The sequence below is a fragment of the Podarcis cretensis genome (genome assembly GCF_951804945.1).
Source record: "Podarcis cretensis genome assembly, chromosome: 6".
In the NCBI taxonomy this organism is placed as follows: domain Eukaryota; kingdom Metazoa; phylum Chordata; class Lepidosauria; order Squamata; family Lacertidae; genus Podarcis; species Podarcis cretensis.
The window spans coordinates 79,919,420-79,937,373 of NC_137175.1; the positions used below are offsets into that span (position 1 = coordinate 79,919,420).

General features: G+C 44.0%; 1 protein-coding gene across 4 annotated transcripts in view; it reads right to left on the reverse strand.

The window, feature by feature from the left end:
- The window catches only part of COL11A1 (collagen type XI alpha 1 chain), a 270,407-nt gene that overhangs the window by 142,805 nt on the left and 109,648 nt on the right, over nucleotides 1-17,954 (reverse strand). For all 4 annotated transcript variants that reach the window (XM_079981011.1, XM_079981009.1, XM_079981010.1 and 1 more), the window contains 6 exons: nucleotides 13,904-13,945; nucleotides 13,475-13,537; nucleotides 10,639-10,713; nucleotides 9,084-9,170; nucleotides 8,058-8,114; nucleotides 1,966-2,019 (listed from right to left, as the gene is read on the reverse strand). In XM_079981011.1, coding sequence (XP_079837137.1) covers nucleotides 1,966-2,019; nucleotides 8,058-8,114; nucleotides 9,084-9,170; nucleotides 10,639-10,713; nucleotides 13,475-13,537; nucleotides 13,904-13,945 — 378 coding nt within the window. The remainder of the gene's footprint in view (nucleotides 1-1,965; nucleotides 2,020-8,057; nucleotides 8,115-9,083; nucleotides 9,171-10,638; nucleotides 10,714-13,474; nucleotides 13,538-13,903; nucleotides 13,946-17,954) is intronic.

Below are 17,954 nucleotides of genomic sequence, written 5' to 3' on the forward strand. Positions count from 1 at the left end.
AACCACAGAGCTGAGGGCTTGCTGATCGAAGGTCGGCGGTTTGAATCCCCGTGACGGGGTGAGCTCCCGTTGTTCGGTCCCTGCTCCTGCCAACCTAGCAGTTCGAAAGCACATCAAAGTGCATGTAGATAAATAGGTATCACTCTGGCGGGAAGGTAAACGGCGTTTCCATGTGCTGCTCTGGTTTGCCAGAAGCAGCTTAGTCATGCTGGCCACATGACCCAGAAGCTGTCTGTAGACAAACACCGGCTCCCTCAGCCTACAGAGTGAGATGAGCGCCGCAACCACAGAGTCGTCCGCGACTGGACCTAATGGTCAGGGGGTACCTTTACCTTTAACAGTGAGCAGCAGGCGTGCCACCGCCCCCACCAACCTGGCCAGGCCAACGCGGCCCACCATCCCCTACCCACCCACTGTCAGCCACCTTCCTTTTCTGCGGGGTGAAGATGCTTCACACTGTGCATCCCTGGAGAACCTCAAAATGATGCAGCAGGGCCAAGCATCTTCATCCTGGTCCGTCCTTTTGAGGATTGCCATGGAATTTGGTGGGGAGGCAACCTTCAATAAAATATTGGGGGGCTACACCCCCACAGGCCCCCATAGATGACTCCCCTGACAGTGAGAGCCAGCTTTGGAGCTCCTAATCCAGAATGATGTAACTTATCATCAGGTTCTATGAGCTGGCATGTCAAAGCAGCTGGCATGTCGAACCCAGTGCTACAGTCGTGGGACAATCAAACTTCAGCACATAGCTATGACAACCATGGAGGGAAGAGTGGACAGTGTTCTGTTTTGGGATATTGTAACCATGGCCAAATTGATGTCTTATACTTAAAGCAAGTGGCAGACTCCACAAAATCTGAATTTGAGGAATCTGTCACCTGTAGTTTCTTTTCCAATTGCGCTCTATACCTAGAAATAGACAAATCAGCTTATTACTGTCCTGTGTCATCAGTTCTGTCCCATCTTTTGTAGATTTATTTTTTTTAATGCACCAAAAAAGGAACCCTCACTTTTAAACTGATTGCATTTTGTACACATTTTACATACAGCCTTCCCCCAAAATCGTACACATTTTCCTATAAAAAATTAATTTTCTGTGCACATTTTTTAAAAAATCTGAAGCTACATTGAAAAATTTAGAAGCTGAGCAAGCAATAGCTCTGTTCTGATCTGCATTTAAGATTAGTTTGGTTCACTTCAAAATGTGGAGGAAAGGGATTTATCTTCCATCTCTAATCTGACCCATGTCTAGGCACCCATCTCTTACTCTTGCTTGGCAGAACCTCAGTTTATAAAACAGAATTCCTGTTTTAATAGTGGCATTTAATCTTCTCAGTGTGGTATTTCATAAGATCACAGCCTGAGGTTATGCGACAGCAAAAGAGAGAGACTCTACATAGGAATACAGCAAGCATTTATTATATTCCACACCCAAAAGAAACATTCCACATTTACTCTTGTGGATAAGCGTCCCAGGCAAGTAATACATTTGCAAAAGGAATATCTAGCCCACAAAGGGGTTAAGAAGAGCAATAGTACAGGACAATGGAAAAGAAGGCTATGAATGGGAAACGTACAAGAAATAGGCCAGCACGAACTTTACTAGCTAGCTGGTGCTTTGAATGGGGAGCAAAAACTGTGATGATAGGTAATGTTAGTATTCAGGAAGGCAGGAATACGTGCAATGGGGTGGGGTGGAAAGATCTCACATCTTTAATTATCTGAGACCAAAGTAACATGATCTGTCTATTGATCGAGATAAATGCCTGTTGTAAACATGTACTAGACAAACAAGGCTTTGAAATGTCAGCCTTAAAGGACAATTCCCTCAACTGTTGGGCTCAGAGTAGCCACCTCAAATTGCTGCCGCCGCCACCCTCTGGAACAAGGCTTTTTGCAGGACAGTGCAAATCCCCAGGGGGAGGAAGCGAAATGGTGGGCTGGCCGGTAACGTAGTCTTACCTGAGGACCTGGGTCTCCACTGTCACCTTTGGCTCCTGAACCACCAGGACCACCCTGTATGACAAAATCAAAGGACTGTTTCAGCTTTACCTGTCACATTTTAGAAGTATTGCTTTTGCACGGCTGACCACAATGGTTTGGGACACTTTTGCACACATAATTAAAGTGCTAACAACCAAATGAGATTATGGTCCTATTTAGCTCAAAGCAAGTAGCATCCAAAACCTAAGGCTAGCTTTGTCAGCAAGCATGTATGTTGGGAGTGCTGTTCACCCCTCCTTTTCTGTTTTATTTGAATAGGACTTTATAAGTATGTCCTGTGTCACAAACACCTTGAATTTGGTTCAATATCGAAATGCTTTAAGAATTGGTGTTATATGCCCCGAGCAGGCTGCCCCTCTTGGCAACCTAAAAGCCACATTTTGCACCAGCTACAGCTTCCAATGCGGGTGGTGCTGTGGGTTAAACCACAGAGCCTAGGACTTGCTGATCAGAAGGTCGGCGGTTCGAATCCCCGCGACGGGGTGAGCTCCCGTTGCTAGGTCCCTGCTCCTGCCAACCTAGCAGTTCGAAAGCACGTCAAAGTGCAAGTAGATAAATAGGTACCACTCCGGCGGGAAGGTAAACGACGTTTCTGTACGCTGCTCTGGTTCACCAGAAGTGGCTTAGTCATGCTGGCCACGTGACCCGGAAGCTGTACGCTGGCTCCCTCAGCCAATAAAGCGAGATGAGTGCCGCAACCCCAGAGTCGGTCACGACTGGACCTAATGGTCAGGGGTCCCTTTACCTTTACAGCTTCCAAACTGACCATCATTACTGCATAATAGTAAGCCAGCAAACAGGTCCTTTGGTCAGTCTATCACTGCCAATGAAAGCTATTGCTAGTGAATCAACTGTGGGTTGCAAAAGGCATTCCTTACCATAGACGCCACTTGCACCTCCAGAAACAGTGCTGGATTTAAGAGCAACCTCACATTATGCACCTGATTCTTTTGAACGAGTGCAACCGCATCCAAAAAAGGCCACCTACACTAGTGGCCAAAATTGTGGAAACCTTTTGGGGAACGTATATTTCTGAGGTCTCGTGGTGCATAACACCTGATTGGCTCGCTAAACACATGCTCATTGGCTACATGAAGGAAAGCTACTGCATATGAAACTAAGCAAGTTATGCTTCCTTTTTCTGGTTATTTGGCTATAACTTTTGATAGAATAAAGATAAATGAACAAACTTTGTTGCATTACATTCTTCATTAAATTATCTTTCCATGGATATATAATGTTATGGTATTACTCCCAAAAAGTGGTGTTATGAGCCATCAAACCTCAAAATACACTTTCCCCAAAAGGTTTCCACAGTTGTGGCCACTGGTGTAACTTGTTCCTGGACCTAAGAACAACCCATTTGCAAGATCTTTGTCCTGTCAGGATTTAGTCTCCTTTCATCGGCCCCCATCCAGCCCTCAGATGAAATGGAGAAATATAGTTGAGTTCCATCATCATACTGATGACAAAATCCCCAAATGACCACTCCCAGTGACCTCACATAGATGGCCGACAGTATGTGAGACAAAATAAAATCCTATGGAATTTTGCAACACAAGCGCCAAAGGTCTGAGGCACAGTCCCCCAATGCTACTTTTTGGAATTGGCCCTGTGAGTAGTAGAGGAACTACTAGATATTTGTACCTCCAACTTTTAGCGTGTAGAGCTGATCCATCAGGATACCACCATTGATGGTACTGAAGAATGCTGAGAGATCAAAGGGAAGGAAAAGAATTGCACTCCACCCTTTTTCTTGAATACCCCTGATCAGGGTGATCGAGGCTGTTGTTGTCCCAAACCCAGGCCTAAATAATGGGTCCAGATTATCTTGCCCTTACAAGAGTGACTGAAGCTGAAGAACCACCACATCCATAAATATAAACTATTTGTGACTGGGTGGTAGATATCACAAACTTCTGAATTCAAAGTAAGGTTTTTGAGAAGTCATCACACTACAGCCTCTTTTAGAACAGCAGGCATCACCCGCTGGTGCAAAGATGCATCCCACACACCCATAAGGTGGGTGTTGATGGGAGCCCTTCTCTGCCTGCTTTCTCCCCTCTTCCCAAAAGTGAGGTATTTCCCCACCCTTGAGGAAGCAGCAGAGATAAGGCACAAGCCATAAATCGAGCAAAGCAGAAAGTTCAGGTTGAGGAAAGTGGAGGATGGGAGTAGGAGCCCATTTTCACAGGTGCTTTTAAAAGCACATGACAGGATCTGCATTTTCAAAAGCATAATCATAGTTGATTTGCGGGTATAAAATACTCATAGCTTTGCTTAAGAAGAAACTCCTTCAATGCTTTCTTATTGGAAATTCAGGCATGTATTTATGTTTCTGATAGTGTATTACAAAGTGTACTGAGAGGAAAATGAAAGCTTTTTTAAGAAAATCACATCACGTCATTTTTGCTTTTGTTCCAAATCAGAACAGCTGGATTTCTACAGCCTCCTAGTGGCTTAAATAGAAAATGGCAAAATACCACAATTTCTTTGCTAACCTTTTTAATATAACCCTTGACTCACATTAAGCTCTGGCTGAGATTTTGGCTGTGTCTTATAACTTGCTAAATAAATTCCACTGAAAGCAACAGGTTATGCTTCTGATCAGATAAATGCATTTGAGATAGGGATATTTAACTGGATGCGGGGCGTCAATATATTACATGATCTCCAATGCTCAGCACAGCACACCAGATATGAATTACACAAAATCAGCACAGCAAATCGGGTGGAGCTCTTATGCAAGGTTCCCAGAGGTGGATCAGTGTTGCTTCCTGGGAGGAAGAGGGGCAAGCAGGCAGGGAGGTTGGCATGGTGCAAATTCACCAGCAGGAATGTTTGGTTGGCTCTACCAATGCATTTCACAGAATCATAAAATCATAACATCGTAGAGCTGGCAGATAGCCCAAGGGTCATCTAGTCTAATCCCCTGCGATGCAAGAATCTCAACTCGTGGTCTCCCATCCAATTTGAAACCATACCGGACCCTGCTTAGCTTTGCAAATGTACTAGCAGTTTTAATGCTCCACCACTGCCCTGTGTCAACATCCCTCCACCTGGCCTCCTGGTAAGCAACCATCATCCACCTGTCAGGAAGCTAGCATAGCCTCTCTGCCACTTCTGATGATGCATGTGGTGGTTCATCAGGAGTTTGATGAACCTCTTGTTTTTATTTTCCTGTCCAGGACTGAAAATGAGGGAAATGTCAAGTCTTTGATAAGCTACTCTGCATGCCTGGTAGAATACAGACTACCCATGCATTGGGATCTTTAGATGAGTTCCTTCACAGAGTACTATCACTGTGTATTTTGTGTGCAAGGGAGAGGACCTTTTTGTGGTGGCGGGGAGGAATCTTGACTATGGAACACACTATGTAACTGGTGCTGGCACTACAAACTTTTCTGCACCAGGTCAAGACAGTTTTATTTGCTCAGGTCTTTAAACTGGCTTTATGACCTCTGTCCGCTTTTTTGTTGTGTGACCTGTTGCCTCTCAGTTCTGAAAAATGCAAGGATATAAGAAGAGTTCTGATAAGACCTAATACCCAATCTACTACAGTGTCCTTTTCTCACAGTGGCCAACCACATGCCTGTGGGAAGTCCACAAGCAGAATATCATCATAATAGCTCTCTCACCACTTGCGAGTCCCAGCAATGGGTATTTACAGGCATTCTCTCTATGACATCGTTGATGTTTTTATTGTACTGTATTGGAAACTATCAGGATGAAGGAAGGGTGGTTCAAAAAATAAATAAATACTTTCACACAAGCTTGGTAGGCCTCCTTTGAAACCCTTAGTCCACACAATGCCTTGCTTTGAAAAAGAAAATTATATTTTGGCATTAAGTAATCATAAAATAGGTCATTCAGCTTCCTTGGGATGCGTAGGCACTTTCAGTGATGGATTGCAGAGAGGCTGCCAGGGTGCAAGACATCATCCGACACAAGATACCTGGAGGTTAAGCTCTGCTATCAGCAAGTACCCACAAGGTTATCCTGATAGTCCAGGACTGAAACGATAAAGGGGAGCCAGAAGGAGCAGCTCTGTTTCTCCCACTCCAGGAAATTATTTTCTGCAGCGTGAGCTGGTAGTGTAGCTACATCAGTATGGACCAGAAATATTCGGATGGAGAGCTTCATCTCACTAATCAGCATTTGTACTGATTTTAGAGAAATGCAACAGCAGAAGGTTGGAACAGTGGGTGAAACACTCTTCTGAATTCTCACATTTACAAAATAAAACATGATTTCCCAAAATGGGCCATGTGATGTTTAGGGATCTTGGCAGGGGACAAACAGAAGGAAGTGCAGTGCTTCCACTTCCTCCTGCTGTGCTATAATAACATTTGTGTCTAGGGCTGGCAATGTTTAGAACAGGCTCAGGAACAAGCCAAGTCTGACTGTTAGACTTCCAATCTACTCAATTGCAATTTCTTTCCACTTCTATTACTTTCTTTCACACACCTTTAAGTCTAACACAAAGGTGGGGTGAGGGGTGGTGGATGGTGATAGGAAAAGGAATTATCTGTGGGACTGAGTGTAGGTATGTTTGAACATTTTTAAGGATTGTATGAAATGTATGTTTGTAAATCATTTTTTTTTTTTTAAAAAGGAACAAGCCAAGTCCACATCAGGACTGGTTTTGCGGGTGACATTTGATAGGTAGGCGGGGCCACCCACCTGTCAATCACGTGATGTCATTATGACATCACATGAGTCACAGGTGGGCAACCCAACTGACCTCTCAAAATCCTTTGTGTGGGGTTTCCAAATGACGGACAACCAGCTGACTGTCAGGTGCTTGGAAACCTGTAACCACTTCAAAATATTTCGGTATTTGCAAAGGGCTTTAATACAGCCATGACCCTGCATTCCAAAATGACACATGAGAGTGACGCCGGAGCTGTCTGAAAGCCATTGCAAAAACACTCTTTGAAGCAGCTTTCCCTGCTTCAAACATCACTCCAGCTATTTTTTAAATAAGTGCGAGGCAGCTGAAAGCACTTTGCAAAATCACTGTTTGAAGCAAACCCCCCCTTTAATATTTTTTTGAGGCTGCCTCAAAGAGTGAATTTGCAAAGTGCTTAGTGACAGTTTCTTTGCTTCCATCTGAGCAAATTAGAGGGGAGTGTGCAGCTGTCTTAAAGCACTGAAGGGAACACAACACTTGTTTCTCCTCTGTTGCCTTATTTAGAAAGGTAACCCCCCCCCCTACTTTGGAAATCAGTAAAAATTCCCAGAGATTAATCCAATTTGATGGGCATATTTTTCCTTTACTCATGTGAACCCAGAGAAAAAAGTCTGGGCTAAAAACTTCAGTCTAGTGCTATCATTTTCCTTTCACTGAAATCTCACAGGGATGATCAGAATAACAACTGAGGCACTGTGCTAGCCAACCTGCCTTTGCCGGTCAGAAACACTGCCTACTACATTAAAAACTAAATATATCCTTTCACTCTGAATGCTGAACTTCCTCTTGGCCTTTATGTCTATGTATTATATATATATATCCCAGGAGACTGCAGGCTTTATGCGAAGCCTGTAATCTTGGTTGTACTAACCATCATTTTATATTGTTGTAAATACACTTGGATAGCTTCTAAAGAGATAGTAACTGCTTAACTGGAGCATTTAGGTGAATCATTTGATTATCTCTCTCAGCAGAGTATCATTTTTGTAAAAGAGGAAACCATCATTAGGGGGAAATTGCTCAGGTGATTTGGCAACTGCAGGTCGAGTGCTCCACTTTTGTCATTTAAACATTTAAAACAATGGCAAAACTCAGCCCTGTATGACTCTGGCAAAGAAGCCTGTAATCTTGCTCCACTTGTTATCTAAACTAGATATTTGGCAGAGACCTTCCAGGGTTTTTTTATTATTATTTAAAGCTCTGCATTGAAATGAGTATCCTTCATATTTCTGAATGAATATAAGCAGTTAGAAAAATGCCAGTCATTGTGATAGACAGAGACAGCTCAAATTTTCATTATAAAGACACTCAGATGATAACTGTGGACAATGATTATTTGTTTCTTAGTTTAACATACCACAGGACCTGGTCTTCCAGTGAGTCCCATAGGGCCTGGAGGTCCCCTCATGGCAATCTGTGGTTTGAACAAAAACAAAAAAAAAGCATTCAGACATTCTACATGCAAACTATGACTATGCAAAATCCAAAAACTTGTGTGCATGCAGTCCTAGGAATCTCATCCATTTTTACAAAATCCACACTTAATGCTGTGTTTCTCAAACTTGGGTCTCCAGCTGTTGTTGGACTACAGCTCCCATCATCCCTAGCTAGCAGGGATGATGGGAGTTGTAGTCCAGCAACACTGGAGACCCAAGTTTGAGAAATGCTGAAATTCATTTTTGTACAAAACCATCCCTCTTTCCAGGAGCTTAGGAGGAGAGCCATCTCTCTCATTGTCTCTCTGTCTCTGTGTCCGTCTGTCTGTCTCCCTCTCTTTCTTTCTCTCTCACAAATTTCTCCCCATTTAATCCTCGGACCAAATCTGAAAGGACCAAATCTGTGTCCCGAGGGACGAAGCAGGAAAGGAGAGAGAGGTAGCAGAGAGGTAAAGAGAAAGGGATGGTAGAAAGAGAGGGGGAGAGCAAAAAAAATGACAGAAAGAGAGAGAAGGTGGGGAAGAGTTTTGGTTCTGTACCCACCCACTCTGGCCCGCCCACAACTAGTTTTGGTACTGGTCACTGCTGGCATGTTGCACCTCACAGATTTGCACACACATGCTGCCACCCCGAGGTGGACCTTGATAAAGAAAAATATCCCCCGCTGTAAGGAAATTCTAGCTTTCTCAGAAGAAAGTATGGGGGAGGAGAAATGTTGGGAACACAAGTGGCCTGTGAGGATTTATGGGGAAGAGGGACAGAGCTTCTTCTCTCAGAGGACAATAACCCATCACATTTAGTTTCTTAGGCTGCATACACATCGTACATTTAAAGCACATATTCCCTCCCCGCAAATAATCGTGGGTTCTGTAGTTTATCCCTCACAGCACTACAGTTCCTGGGACCCCTAACAAAGTTCCCAAGGCCTTTGTGTGCTTCACTCTTACCCTGGCTTGCTGAAGAATAGCTTGTGCTTGAGCTTCCTGTGCCGAGATGGCTGGGCCTTTGTCGCCGCCACCGCCACCAAAGCGGAACTGTATATAGGAGGACAGAATTTGTCAGAAAAACGCATCTATCAAAATCAAACAGGTTAGACATAAGCCGTAATTTCCCAAGCTCTTGAAGAAATTGGCTTCTTCAATCAAAAGGTGGTTATTTGTATGCCACTTGGTCAGAAAGCTTCAGAAACGGTTACCAAAAATAGCATTGTTGTGGAGGTCGTACCCACGTTAAGCTCATTTGAAAACAGGACTCATTCTGAGCACCAGGCATCAACATGACCCTGGGGATGATGCAGGGAATGTGGTAAAGCTTTGGGGCTCTACAACCACAAGCCCATCCCATGTTCCTCCACCTCCTTCTCCTTGGCTATTACATATCTTCCAGCTGCAGCGATGATAAAGCAGGATTAGCCAATGTGATGCCATCTAAATGTTCTTCCACTACAACTCCCATCCATCCTATTCCACAGTTCCAGTGGCCAAAGATTGTGGAAGTTGCAGTCCAAGAACCCCTTGTGGGAGCCAGGTTAGCTAACTGTACCCTAAAGCCTTATTAACAGGAGCCTCCCGGTGCAAAGATCTCTGGGAATTGAGTCCTTACTGAGGACCTAGTAGAGCTCAAGCCATGCCCTGAGAAGCTTCTCAGGTAAGACTTATGTAGTCCCAGACAGCAGCTATCTCCAAATGCCTCTCACTGCCATCACCGCTGTTGGTAAGTTTTAGGGATGCCAGACTAGGCCAGAGTTTATGTAGGAGCTGAGCTGGAATCCAAGTTGAGTTTGGCTTAATAAGCTCAATATTTAGCATAGGATCTTTCCTTTCTTTTCACTGTTCAGTTTAACTTGCTACAGGTTCAGATATGGACTGACTAACTTGCTAACGTAAGATAGCTGATGGTTACTAATACTGATTTGTAGTGTCGTTATCAGGAGAGCTGCAAGGCTCCTGCTTCTCTACCTCCCCTCTCCTCTATTTATCAAAGCAGCAGCAACAGCAGAGGAAGAATCAAGAATGGAAAGGCTGACAAGCTGTACGAATATGAATTCTCATTTAAAAATTGCAAATTTCATTCCTAAAGCACTCAGAACAAAGGGAAAGGTTTTGTTGAATCTAGCCGAAGGCATCGCCATAAAGCCTTTTTCTTTGTTACTACAATACATCATCGTGAACAATGGGTTAAGTGTTGTTTTTGTTCTATGGTTTGAATACAATGAAGGTTTCTGGCACAGTGCCAAGGAGGCTGAGCCTCCAAGGAGGAATTCTGTCATTACTATTATCTGACTCTTCAATTTTTACTATCCAGCAGCCTGGATGTAGATGAAGGAGAAGGAGCTTCTGGCCAATGGGAGTTGAAGAGCAGCAACATCAGGATGGCACCTGCTTCCCCATCCCTGAACTTGGTGACCCATTCAGAAAAAAATGTCTGTGGTTAATTATTCTACACCACTATCTCCATTTGCTTCTGGTGAGGATAGTGTTTGCAAAGCAAAACAGGACTTACCGGTAACATTAACATGGTACCTGGAGGTCCAGCTAAACCATCAGCTCCTGGGAGACCAGGACGTCCAGGTGGGCCCTAGAAGATGCAAACGAGATGTAGATATTTAAATAATTGGTTGTAAATATCTAGCTGGCCATAGGACATATATTCTCAATTGCAGCCTCTTGCACATTGAAAACAGCCGCTAAGCGGTGCATTTCCCCCTATAATTATTTAACACTGAAGGTTGGCTAAATTGCAGGAGCCACAAAAATGCAGAAGGCAAGGATTAGGATGTTCATTGTTCCTCAGCAGTGAAATTCTCCTTCCACAATGCTCTGTGATCATTATCATCAGACCCATGATCCACCCTTAAGAAGTACAGAATACACAGTTCCTTGCACAAGTTATTTCAGTTCCCAGCCAGATGGGCAATGTATAGTTGTTGTTGTTTACTCAATTTCACATACACTTTCATACACAACAGGGACTAAAATGAAACCAGGAACCAGCTTAGCCACCTGTCTCCCATCCAACTGATTTCTTTCTCCATGATTACAAATTTTATAAATTACTAATATTTCCAGAACATCTAGTACTATCTCGGTGTAGGGTGGCTTTTTTTTATCGGAAGGAGCTGGGAATATCCCTTGCCTGAAACCCTGGAGAGCCTCCGTCAGTGCCACTTGGTGTAGAAAATACTGTTTCAATGTGGCACAGAAGTTCTGGGAATATATTTTTTTAAAAAAACAAAAAAACTTGACTAGATATCAGAAGTGTTAGAGGAAGGAATTATTTTAATATTTTAAAAATAGTAATGCAAGACGGGAAGATGTACACTAAGGGTGTAGTACATCCTTTCATGGAGATAAGCCTATCCTTATTAAAGCAGATCTGTCAAAAGCTATAAGGGGCTATTAAGTCAGCAGCAGACCCTGTGGATATATCCATCTAGCATTTCAGGTATCTAGGCTGGCGCATATGTTTAGGAATAGGCTATGTCTATGCCTTTTAGACAGACATGTCAGAAATACTCTTCCATAACTTTGGCTAAATCGCTTCCCTGGTATACGTGAGAACGGGACAAATTATTCAGGTTGCATGTGGTTTGGTTAAATTTGCTTCAGAACAGGAAGCTACGCCTTTTGTTTGGGCTGCCCTCCTTAGGAGACTCTTGAGATTCCCATGGACTGCAAGAAGATCAAACCTATCCATTCTTAAGGAAATCAGCCTGAGTGCTCACTGGAAGGACAGATCCTGAAGCTGAGACTCCAATACTTTGGCCACCTCATGAGAAGAGAAGACTCCCTGGAAAAGACCCTGATGTTGGGAAAGATGGAGGGCACAAGGAGAAGGGGACGACAGAGGACGAGATGGTTGGACAGTGTTCTCGAAGCTACCAACGTGAGTTTGACCAAACTGCGGGAGGAAGTGGAAGACAGGAGTGCCTGATGTACTCTGGTCCATGGGGTCACGAAGAGTCGGACACGACTAAATGACTAAACAACAACAGCCCTCCTTATCAATCTGATCATTTCAGCCAAATTCTATGAGCTGACGCATGAGTTGGCGGCATGGGGTGTGCAAGAACTACTTCAGCAATGCAACCTTGCAAACCGGTAATGTTGTGCCGATAAAGTGACCATACTCATGATGGGGCAGAGGGAGTGTAGCCTATGCCACTGATACAGTAACGAGAGCAGCCACTGTTGTCAATATGAAATAGGAACAATAAGCAAAGCCATTGCATTCCATAGAGACAAAGAGACATGATTGGGACAGGATGAGGGGGAGACCCATCAAATCACACTAAAAGATGCTTTAATGACTATTGGGTGCCAATGGACTGTCTATCCTGATACCTTTCATTCTCAGTCAGTGTGGTGTAGTGGTTAAGAGCGGTAGACTCGTAATCTGGTGAACCGGGTTCGCTTCCCCACTCCTCCACATGCAGCTGCCGGGTGACCTTGGGCTAGTCACACTTCTGTGAAGTCTCTCAGCCCCACTCACCTCACAGAGTGTTTGTTGTGGGGAAGGAAGGGGGAGGAGATTGTTAGCCGCTTTGAGACTCCTTCGGGTAGTGATAAAGCGGGATATCAAATCCAAACTCTTCATCTTTTTCTCTTCTTCTCAGGCAGAAGAAAAATTATCACACTTCACCAAGCACAAGCTGCCCCTGCAGCAAGTCTTTCTGCAACTCTCCACTTGGGGAGATGTGAAAAGTTCCCCTTCCATCAGATGCAATGGGAAGCAATTCCATCAGATGCACTTTCTGTTCACCCACTCATTACTATGTTTCCCACACTGCACAAGGATATCCAGAGCACCGGTGGAAGAAGCCCTGAGGCCCTCAAGACATAAATTGACCCATCTCTACTGTTTCCATCATCTCCACTGAATCCATCAGGTCATCTAGAGAGGGCAGGAGTGGCACAGAGGGCCTCATTTGTTAACTGAAGGTTGCAATGTGCTCTTAGGTCTCAGAGTCCTGGACGTACTGGGACAAAGGAGGCCTACTGCTATCCAGCAGCCTTTGTCCAATTCCACCTTTTCAGTTCAGTTCTGATGCGTCTGAAGTCCGACCTGCGACGGGCCCAGCTAGAACTGTCAAAACCACCATCAGAGCAAGTCCCACCTCCCTCAGATTTCAGAAAATTCTACTATGCACCTGATGCACCGAAGTTAACAGTTACAATGAGATTCAGGTTTCTTAAGGCATCAGACCTGGCGTCCTTGCCTTAGCTGACATTACCAAGGTTTGGGAAGTTTATTTCATAAACTGGATTATATGCTTCTAACCACCCAGTTTGGGACATAATGCTTTCCTCGTGCTCATTTACAACCCACACCAACTTACCCTATCGCCTGGGTCACCAGGAGGTCCAGTGGGGCCTTGTGTTCCTGAGGGACCCGTAAGACCCTGTGAATTAAACAACAACAACATTGAGTGGTTGTGCTGAATCACTTTCTATAGTAGTGGTTCAGACTGTGGCCAATTTTGATCAAGGACCAGCAACGTGCTTTCTATCTGAGCCAATTATCAGTTCCTCAAAAAGAAATGCACAACGATGTAAGCAGCCCACTTTCCAAAAGCCCCAATCTATTTTCATCAAAAAACCCACGTCTTACGTGGGACTCATGAGCTGCTATGCAAAATATCTGCATTCATTTTATTACAGTGGTATTGAACACAGTTAATACTACCCCCAAAAAATATTTTGTTTTCTTTGGGAATTATTATTTTTTTTTTAAAAAAAAAAGAGAAATTTAAAAATCACATATGTACCGGAGGTCCTGGAGGCCCTGGTGGTCCTTCAATAAGCATCCCCTATGGAAAGAGAAAAGATTATACAATTTTGACTGGATAAAGGGCAAAAAGCAAAGAGTACATCACTAATAATTAGCACAAAATCCACACAAATAAATCAATTTAACTTCCATATCTGTCATGTGTTGATTATTTTGCACTTATTAAAGGGCCATTGCTCTAGTTTGCACATCACATTAAACCATAGTTAATAAAGAAGTAGCATTTTAGTATATTCTGCTGGAATTTAAGGATGTGTTGCTCTTCCTGCTCCTCTCCTGCAGTAATCTGGCTTGTTGTTAAGGGCAAACCCAGGCTCACTCTGCTTTTCCACCAAACAAACCACAAACTGTAAGGGGGGAAAAGGCTTTTGCTCATTCACATTAAATCACAGCTTCTGCTCTAACGTGACATGTGAGCCAGGTCCACCTCACAGGCCACAACCTGTATTTCACAGCACATCAGATGTGTGCTTTCGGTACAACTATGCATTAAAAAAAGCATTTTTCACAAATCCAGCTAGGACACAATACTTTAAATGAAGCATCATTTCATAAATCCACTTTATGGTAAATTCTGCCTTTTCTCAACAGGAAGGTTATAAAGTGCTTGTTTGAGACCTGGGTTGAATATTCTTGGTCCCCAATGCAATTGCCTATGAAAGCACACAGGACAACAGATGAGAGCTTGTAACAGTCAGGGGTTGCAGAGCAGCAGTGGTTTATAAACTGGGGCTTTCAGTGTGGGTGCACTGATGCTGCAGTACAGTTCTGCAATTCTCCAACAGATGGAATTGGTCAAATTATGGCACTGAAAGTCCAATATCCAATTTCCTGTCCCTTCACACAATCTTGCCTTGACTGTGATTCAGGATGCAACAAATATCTGCCCATGTTGATTTTCAGGGTGAAAAAACGTGTTTTGGAGATACTAAAGTTATTTTCTAAACTTGCAACATTGAGAATGTTTTCTTTAAAAAAACAAAATCCTAAATTTGTTTGCTGCCATTGACCAACATATCCTTTAGTGCTCTGGCACCATTCCCCACCACCGCCACCAACCCGGATTTTTCCTGTTTGGGGTGATCACATCCAGTCAAACAACATCATTAAGCACCCATCAGATTGGCTATGTGCCAAAATCACCAAGATCAAATAAAAGTAGAATAAGAACAGTGCTTCCTGGACTGGTCACATGGCTCCTCCTGGCTAGTCAGTGCAACAGTTTCTGAAAAAGGCAAACATTTTCGTTGCCCTGAAAAATCTCTGCATGTCTTTCAATGAAGTTTGAAGTCTTCATGAAAATCAATTCCACTTTCAGTTCAGTCTCAAGTTACAAGCTCCCACAAGCAATCATAAGAGAGACCAATAATTCTTCTGAACTATGTACAGTGGTACCTCTGGTTAAGTACTTAATTCGTTCCAGAGATCCGTTCTTAACCTGGAACTGTTCTTAACCTGAAGCACCACTTTAGCTAATGGGGCCTCCTGCTGCCGACGCACCACTGGAGCACGATTTCTGTTCTCATCCTGAACCAAAGTTCTTAACCCGAGGTAATATTTCTGGGTTAGCAGAGTCTGTAACCTGAAGCGTATGTAACCTGAGGTACCACTGTATGACAGCATATTCAAACAAACAACTCCCTGCATGGTCAATCTGTTGCTGGAGCATACGGCATCAAACTGGCAGGAAATGGGTTGCATGACTGAAAGCTTCAGCATGGAAACCAACATTCATATAGAAAACAACTCTGTTAGGGAAGGGAAGGCCACAATCTTACTCCCTTGACCTCTTGGTTTCTACACATAAGGTTTTTCCCCTTTTATATAGGCATTCAGTCATGCACTTCACCCACTGCAGTTTTAAGTGACACACTACAGGACAGTTTTGCCATGGGATGAGCTGTTTTTACTGAGACCTCCTGTTATCCATCATGGGCCTTTTTTCTGGTACGTCATCTGCCTTCAGAAGCTGTCACAACAGACAGGAATCCAACAGGTTCATACACAAAGTGTAACCATGCAACCATGTTGCATTTCTGCCTGTATACGATTGTTTGTAATGTGTCAATAACTCTCTACTATGCATGTGTATTTAAAAATAAGTTATGCTAAGCGCAAGGTAGGTTATTATCAGACAGAAATTCTATCTACAGTTGCCTCTGGGACTTACTTATGAGTAGCATGCGTGGGATCAGACCACAAGTCTGAGTGATTTGTAGTAGTGCCCCTCTATTTTCTCAAAAATAAGGCTTGTTGAGCTTAATGGGATTCTCTGCCTGCTAAGTATGTACAGAATTGCAGCCTCAATCGTTTTGCAGATTTGGAGAAAATACTGCAGGCACGAAACTGTTGAAGGAGCTGCTTTGTGGACATCCTTTGGGCTTTGAAAATCTTTCTTGCAGAAACTGAACCGCAACTAGACACTTATTGCTTCAGTAGTATTTTGTGTTGCTTCAGAAGCTGCCTTACACTCACAGTTGTGTTGGTTTAGAGCGGTTGTGTTTGCATTGCCTTCCTCACACTGCCAGGGAGCGACTTTGCATGTGTCACAGTATAGGAGACCCAGACGTTCTGCGGGACACTTTCGTGCAAATGTCTTCCCTTATTATTGACAGCATGTTTCATCTCTGGCTTCTGATTCGACTGCTGTTTCAGCTGCACCATCATCATCTGTCACCAGTACAAATCTATCCATGCTTCTTCTGTAGGAGATGCTGTAGAAGGCCAGCTCCTGGCTAGCCATGGAGTCACCATTTAGAATTAAGAGGGGTGGTGGATTTGAAAGTGAACTCAGTTTGGAGGGGGGGGGGCAGAACAGAGCCAAAGCCAAGCCTTCCTCAGAATTCAAGCCGGGCTTGCACCTTCCTAAAAACATGCCTTGCCAAGAAGGAGGCCCCAGTGGCTAAGAAAGGTTGCAGCAGCAATGAAGCTCTAATATTTTTAAGGCTTGCCTGTTTGGGTGGAGTGTCTATTAATGTCAAGGTAGGAGCCTGTAGCCTACAATGCCTCCTGTAAAACCACTGAGCTGGGAAAATACTGGAAACTGCAGCATTTTCCAGCATTCTCATGCGGATCCTGCAGCTGAAAGATGAAGCAGCAATGGAGCACTCATACCCAGACAGAAGCAGTTACTTCCAAGTAAGCTTGCACAGGACGTGGGTGGCACTGTGGTCTATACCACTGAGCCTAGGGCTTGCCGATCGGAAGGTTGGCGGTTCAAATCCCTGCGATGGGCTGAGCTCCTGTTGCTCGGTCCCTGCTCCTGCCAACCTAGCAGTTTGAAAGCACGTCAAAGTGCAAGTAGATAAATAGGTACCGCTCCGGCGAGAAGGTAAACGGTGTTTCCGTGCGCTGCTCTGGTTCGCCAAAAGCGGCTTAGTCATGCTGGCCACATGACCCAGAAACTGTACACCGGCTCCTTCGGCCAATAAAGCGAAATGAGCGCCGCAACCCCAGAGTCGGCCACGACTGGAACTAATGGTCAGGGGTCCCTTTACCTTTACCTTTTAAGCTTGCACAGGAAGTTAGATTCTGCTGAGCTCTGCATGGTTTATTTCTGAAAAGAGCACAGAAAGCTGCCTTCTACTGAGCCAGACCACTGACCCATCTAGCTCAATACTCCTTTCTTCAATCTGAGGTCCTTCAATCATCACCTTTCTTCAATCTGAGGTCCTCTGGGAATTTTGAGATCCAGCTTCCATCAATCCCAGCCAGCATGGGCAATGGCTAGGAATGATGAGATTTGCAGTGCAAAATATCTGAGGGGCACCAGGTTGGGGAAGGGTTATTGGCAATGATTTCACTCAAAAGACCAGGGGAACTTCAGAATGCAACACATGTGCTCTATGGCCTTTCCCCAGTGCATAAGATTGCGTTCTGAAATAAAACTGTCAGATGTAAAAGTCCAGGATGTTTTTTTAAAAGGACTTTGTGCCCCATTTGCACCCAGAAAACTCACTACTTGATCAAGAGCTGAACATGCAGGTGGAAACCGACCCACAAAACGTCACAGTCGCTCACTTCTAAAA